Here is a 7,262-nt window from a genome sequence, read left to right on the forward strand (position 1 = left end):
AATGCTGAAAAAGCTTCTATGCAGTCCTGTTAGTGTCTTAAAGAACCTAAAAGCTGGGACCAGTAAAATCCACAGAAATTCACTCTTGCCTTAAGAACTTTTGAAAACTGTTTTAAAAAAAAACAACAACAGGGCAGGAACCTAAATTCTGAGACCAAATGTAAAAGTCAGATTTGGTGGTTCTCAGTGACAGTGGGGAATCTCCAAGGGGTGGGATGGGTGGGAGTGGGGTGGTCAGAGATTATTTCTCTTGTTGGCTTTTATGTCTCACTAATTGTTGTCTTCCATATCCTGCAGCGCTTCTTTATTCTGCTCTTCACCATCACCCTACATGTCTGAAGTCCATAGTGTCAGATTATGACGGAACAATGCATAATAAGTATAGAGTCCTTACAGCTTTCTTCATTCAATGTATCCAGTTCTGCAATTGCATCATCAAATGCTGCTTTTGCCAACCTGCAGGCATGGTCAGGGGAATTAAGAATTTCATAGTAGAATACAGAAAAGTTGAGAGCAAGACCTAAACGAATAAGATGCATTGGTGGAAGTTCTCTCATTGCAATGTCACTAGCAGCTTTATAAGCTGTTCTCTGTAGCCTCCTTCCTATCATTTCCTGTGACAAATTCAGCCAGATACCTGTGGTAGTCCCTTTCATTTTATAATAGAAAACCCTGGACTCGCCAGTGTTAGCTGCTGGAATGAGGTGTCTGTCCAGTACATCCAGAATGTCACAACAGATTAACTTTAGCTCAGTCTCAACCATTTGCTGATATTCTCGAACCATTTTTAGTTTGTCTTCTCTCTTGTTTTCTTCGTTCTGTTCAATGCTGCTAATTATTCTCCAGGATCCTCTTCTAGCTCCAATCACATTTTTATATGCAACAGATAGGAGGTTTCTTTCTTCAGCTGTCAGCTCCACATCCATTCCTGCTACTTTCTTCATTGATTCAACCATTTCGTCTTATCACTCAGCCTGCTCAGCCAGCTTCTCCTGGTACACCAGATCTTCCCAGTCGTCCATAACCGCAGCGGCACAACAGATGGAAGCAGATAACATTTCCGACTCTCTTAACCCCTTGCTCCGCGTCCAGGCAGCAAAAACCCCCATGTTTATCATTTATGGCATACCAATACTCCATTGTGTACAAATGCTACATTTTCTTATCCATGTATCCACTGATGGACACATAGGCTGCTTCCCAGATTAAGTTATTGATTGTGCTGCTAGAAACGTGGGTGTGCATGCATTACTGAAGTGTGATGTGTTTAACTCTTTTGGGAAAATACCTAGGAGGAAAATAGCTGGGTCAAATGCAATTTCTGGTGTTAGTTTTTTTTGAAGAATCTTCATAGTGATTTTCATAGTGGTTGTTACCAGTTTACAGTCCCACCAACAATGAAGAAAGGTTCCAGTTTTCCTACAGCCTTATTGTGATTGGTTGATTTCATGATGGTAACATTTTGTTTTGTTTTATTTTGTGATAAGGTCTTAGTTTGGGCTGGCCTTGAATTGGCAGTGATCTTTCTGCTTCAGCCTCCCAGGTGCTGGGATAATAGGCATATGCCACCTTTCCTGGCATGATAACCATTCTTTCTGCAGTAAGATGAAATCTCAGTATTTTAATTTGCATTTCTGGAATGGCAGCAATGTAGAACATTTTTTTCAAGTATTGGATATATATATATATATCCAATACTTGAAAAAAATGTTATATATATATATGGTTTTTTTTTCCTGTATTTTTAGGGAAGGGTCTACAAGGGTGTTCAGGGTCTCACTACTAGATCAGACTTGTAGTGATTCTCCTGTTTACAGCCTCCCAAGAGCCAGGATTACAGGCGCATGCTACCATGCCAAGTCTCATTTGCCATCTCAGCGCACCCTGGTGGCGGGGCGGCACGGTAGGGCCAGGGATCACACCCCTAGCCCCTGTGCCTGCTTGCAGGCACTTTAATCTACTGAGCTGTTTGGCCAGCCCAAGCGATTTATATTTTTTCATTTGAGAAGTATATTTATTTCTGGTGCCCATTTGTCCTTAAATTTAGGGACCTAAGATTTTTGAGTTCTTTATATATTCTATTCCTTTGCCTAAGAGATAGCTAGCAGAAAAAATTTTCCCATTCTGTAGTTTGTTTCTTCACTGTCTCAGTGGTTTCCTTTCCTGTGCAGAAGCTTTTTAATATGATGTGATCATGTTTGTTCATTCTTGGTATTATTTCTTGTGCAAGTGGGACTCTATTCAGAAAGTCTCTGCCTGCACTCATGTCTGCAAGAATTTTGCCTATCTTATCTCCCAACAGACTGTTTCTATTTTAATATTTAGATCTTTGAATCATTTTGATTTTGGTTCAGTATATAGTGAGAAAGGGAGAGGAGTGTTAAGTTAAATCTTTGGCATGTGGAAAGCCAGTTTTACTAACACCATTTGTGTAAAAGGTAATCTTTCCTTTGGTGAAAGTATTTGGCCCCTTTGTCAAAGATAAGGTAGCGGAATGTGCCAGAGTTTCTGCACCATCTGTTCTGTTCCATTGATCTGCAAGGCTGTTCTTCACCAACACCATGCTGTTTATATCACTGTAGCTTTATGGTATGACTAAGATTGCCTATACGGTTCCCTTTTTGATTGGATCTTTTTTCTGGCAGAGCTTGCTTCCAGAAATGACTTTGAGAGTACCACTTCTCTTTCAGTTTCACTAAAGAGTTTGAGAAGTATTGGCATTAGATCTCAAAAGTTCTTATAGAACACAGCAGTGAGTCCTGTAGGACGTGGGCTTTTCTTAGTTGGTAGTAGGTTTATTACTTTTTCAGTTTGACTTAGTGATATTGGCTTATTTAGGATTTTTATATCTTAGTTCAACTCTGGTAGTTCACATGTATCTAGGAATTTACTCACTTTCATAGTTTCCATTTTATTAATGTGCAAGTTCTTGAAGTTGCTATAGCTGATCTTCTGGATTTCAGCAGAATCCATTGTGATTTCACCTTTCTTATTTTGAATTTCATGTATTTCGGCCTTTTCTTTCCTTATTTGGTAAGGAAAATAAAGATTTGCCTAAGCGTTTGTCTATTTTGTTTCTCTTGCAAGGACCCAATTCTTTATATTCATTGATTTTTAGAACAGATATTTTTTAGTCTGTTTCACTAATTTCTACTCTGATATTTATAATTTCCTTATTAGCTTTGGGTTTTACTTTTTCGTGTTCATCTAGGACTTTGAGGTGCATCATTAGGTTATTTTTTTTTTTTTATCATTAGGTTATTTATTGGAGCTTGCTCTTTGCCTTTCAGATATTGAGAATTTTGTATTACACTGACTTGGTGCTCAAGGATTTCTTTTCTTTTCTTTTTTCTCAAGGATTTCTTGAGGTGTTCCTTGTCATGGGAATAAGTTATTTTCTTATCAGTTTTAAAGGAAAGTATAAAGGACATATAAATTGAGATAGAAAGTTGTTATCTTTTAGGGCTTGAAATACTTCACTCCAGCCCCCCCTGGACTTTAAGGTTTGTGTAGAGAAGTTTACTGTAATTCTAATCAATTTACTTTTGTGTGTGATTCTATTTTTTGTGTTTCAAGGAATCATCTGCTGCAGTTTGCTTTAGAGTCACCACCCATATCTCCTGCTTCATCTTCCTCAAAAAAACTGGCTGTCAAAGTACAGAGTCCTGGAGCCCTCAGACATTCTTTAAAGCAGGGCAGCACGTTAATAGACAAGTTTTTGATCAGAGAACCTGGTGGTTCTACGTCAGAGTTGTTGATAAAAGAAAATGACAGCAAGTTCATCCATCAAAAAAAGGCAACCCCTTCTACAGAAGCCAAAGAGACATGTTTTATGGAAAAGATGACACCTGGCTCATCAGATGCCAATAGGCCTGAAATACCCTCTACGTCCTCTTTGAAACAAGTTGTTAAAGGTAGGACACTGTTTGAAGGAAATGTTGCATTTCCTTAATGGAAATTTTGTTGTCCATATGTCATAAGAATAAATAATGGTTTTGAAGAGAAAAGCGTACAAACGGGCCAGATTTCACCTTCCCGCAATTGCAGAGATGGTTATAGTCATGGCTTATAGATGGAAATTCAGCAGAGTTGCTGCAAAATTGAAACAGTTTAATTAGCTTATACTTTAAGTATGATAGTAGCCTTCTACACCCCACCCCACTCCCATGTAGTAGTTCTGGTTTAATCTAAGAGCTACCCCTCCATGTTATTCTAGCCACCCCACCTTGATTCTTCTGTTTCCCTCTTAGAAAATGACCTTTTTTTAGCTAAGTTCATTTCCGTACTGTTCTTCCACCTAGGGTTAGCAAACACTCAGAAGCCAAAACTGGCTTGCCAACTGTTTTTGTAAATAAAATTTTACTAGAATACAGTCACACCTGTTTGTTTGCATATTGGTTCTGACTACTTTCACAGTATCATTGCAGAGAAGCACAGTAGTGGCAGACTAACGAGAAAACCTCAATACTCCCTGGCTCTTTATTAAGTGTGTTTGCCAACCCCGGCTATGTACCTTTCAAACCATTTTATTTATGGATTAGGTTAGAGAACATTGGTATCTCACCTTACTTTTGCCCTTTCTACAGATAATAAAGTCCTTCCTTCTCTTTAAAAAATACAGTAGGTTGCCCTGTTTGTGGTGTTAACATTCCAGAAAATCACATTAATAAGCACTTAGATGGCTGTTTGTCACGTGAAGAGAAGAAGGAGAGCCTCAGAAGGTAAGAAAGTTGACTGTACCTCTTCAGTTACATCAGCTAGATGCTTCTGATACTTATAAAGTTGAAAAAACATTGAGTATTTTGGCCAGTTGTCATAGTCCCTCTCCAGCTGTTTTTTCTCCTTTAATTTTGTTTGGCGTGGCTCCCTTCTCTGTCCTCTTGTTCTTTCCTGAACTCTCACTTTGCCACATATGATTAATTATATAAATATATTGAATATGTATCTAACTTTTAAATTATGACCATAGAAATTAATGACTTAAAATTCAGTTCTTTTTAGAAACTTTCTTCTTAGAATTTTAGAACTCCTATAAAATCTTAGCCTTAGAAAGCAGATCTAGACTCTGAACATTGAAAGTATGAAAGCTTTCTTCTGTTCTTAGGATACTCAAAAAGTTTACAATTTTAAATCAGGTTTTTTTTCAAAAATTTTCTCTTTTTTTTTTTTTTGACAAGGTAGAGATACATGATACAAAAAGTTCAGAAGTGTGTATGAAATATAATGTCATTCCTTCCAAACCACCGAAGTTATATAATTAGTGAGTCACCTCCACAGTATCTGCCTCCAACTGTTGTGCTCTTCGGCCTCTGATATACCTGGAAGTAACGCTAATTTCTTAAACCAGCCTACTGTTACACATATAAGCTATTTAGGAATGAAACTGTAATTGAAGTTTAATTGCAGGGTATTATAGAATCTGTGGCTGATGAAGACAAAAAGGAAGCAAGTTGAATGAGGCTGGCGGCAAGGAAAGAAGGGAAGCGATAGTTTAGGGAGAGTAAGTAACACCCTCAAGGGAAACTTGTATTTTTAACAGTAGGAGTTGTTTAATCCTTCAGTCTCTTTTCTGGTAGTTTCTGCAGGAGAAAGTAGATGGTCAGTGGCACAAAGTGCTGAACTAAACCAGCAATTTAGTAATGAAGTTATCCTGGACTTGTTGGAAGGACTCTTGAACAGGAGGAAAGGGAAAGAGAGTAGGTAATAATTCAGAGTGCTTTGGCAAACAAGAGAAGAAGGCTGAAGACAGGAGTAGCACTTGGAATGTGGGGATGACAGAATGATTGGCCCTTCTCCTTGATATGTGTTAAAGGCATTAGAAGGGTGTTTTCCAAAAACCATACTAAAAAGGTAGGGCCATCTTACTATTTTTATACGATTAAAGATAAAAATAAGTCATTGTTTAGAAGTAAGCCTGTGGTGAATGCAGGCTGTAAAGGACAGACTCAGCTGTGGTAACGTGTGCCTGCTGACCTAGAAGTGCAGTGATCTCTTATTAATTCCCCAGGGGTAGGGTGCGGGGAAGGCAGCACTTGCCTCCAGACCTGGGCAATCCTGCGTGCACCCTACTGTCTCCTACCGTGGGCATAAGTTTGTTGATGAGAATAAGAACTATACGTTACTTACTGGGGACTTGGAATAAATGAAACAAGACAGCTCAAGAATGGCTTTTCTCTTGAACAGTGTCTCTTTCTTCCCCACCCCCCCAAAAAAGTGAGTTGGGAGTACAAAAGCTGAGTATTTTCTACCTGAAGAGTAAGAAATCACCACTGATAATCTTATTTGGGTTTTGTTTTCTATTTTCATTAATTGTATTCTAGTACATTTAGCTGTGTCAGTTTATTCAAAGCTGTATTTGTACATGTGTGATTAAGTTTAAGTTCCTGGAGCGATTTCAAATCCTGCTCCATAGAATACTGTAGTCTTGGCAGTTGGCCTACAATGTGGTGTAGAATGAGTGCAGCTTGTGTTACTTTCTTAGTGTATTGAAGGCAGTAAGAAGCCCTACATAAGGATAACTACTGGGTATGGTTTTATCAGGTAATTCCTGAATTTGTTTTACCCCAAAACCTTTTTTGTCTTGAGAATAATTCACATCTTGTAGAATTAGCCAGATATTCTTAGGGAGCCATTTAGCTTCATCTCTCTTTAGTTACATACTGGTCGGGGCATCTGACCACCTTAAAGAGCATTGACCTATTTTTCCATCTCCGCTGTAATACCCCAACAAAGTCCTGTCTTAGATGTGGATGAAAACCGTCCTGTATGAAGTCGCCTCATGGTTCATTCAGAGCACATACTTGTCCTTTGATGTTGTCAGATGGGAAGGGCTCTCAAATACAGTACTCAGTCTCACTAAATCATGGAAGAAAGATCAGTTGTCATTTTCTTGTTTGGGGAAACTTTCCGCTGGCTCTCTGTTTTCAAATTTCTGAGAGAAACTGTTGATTTCACATAGTGCTTTTCACTGTGAAAGCCAGTGAATATTGATAGAGTTCTTTTTAGAATTTTATTTATGAGTTTAATAATCTGTCCTTAATAAAATAAATGTTTTGGATAGGAATTTAATGATTTCTTTTTGTGTACTTGTTATAAATATCTACAAGATGATTCAGCATTTGCTACCTGCAGTTGATTTTATTTTATTTTTATTTATTTATTTATTTATTTTTTGCTCCAAATGCCTTCAGGGCAGGTTTGGCTGGCTTGAGTTGTGGGGATCGAACCACAGCAACCTGAGCCTGACTGCTTTGTTGAAGCAG

The 7,262-nt window shown here is 38.2% G+C and overlaps 1 protein-coding gene and 1 pseudogene across 3 annotated transcripts in view; one reads left to right on the forward strand and one right to left on the reverse strand.

Moving 5' to 3' along the window:
- Positions 1–7,262, forward strand: part of Rad18 (RAD18, E3 ubiquitin protein ligase) — a 153,883-nt gene that overhangs the window by 45,684 nt on the left and 100,937 nt on the right. For all 3 annotated transcript variants that reach the window (XM_004625052.2, XM_023705623.1, XM_023705616.1), the window contains exons 5-6: positions 3,577–3,914; positions 4,622–4,721. In XM_004625052.2, coding sequence (XP_004625109.1) covers positions 3,577–3,914; positions 4,622–4,721 — 438 coding nt within the window. The remainder of the gene's footprint in view (positions 1–3,576; positions 3,915–4,621; positions 4,722–7,262) is intronic.
- Positions 271–1,022, reverse strand: LOC105743892 (annotated as a pseudogene).

This window comes from Octodon degus, unplaced genomic scaffold, assembly GCF_000260255.1.
Source record: "Octodon degus isolate 3935 unplaced genomic scaffold, OctDeg1.0 scaffold00008, whole genome shotgun sequence".
Taxonomy (NCBI): domain Eukaryota; kingdom Metazoa; phylum Chordata; class Mammalia; order Rodentia; family Octodontidae; genus Octodon; species Octodon degus.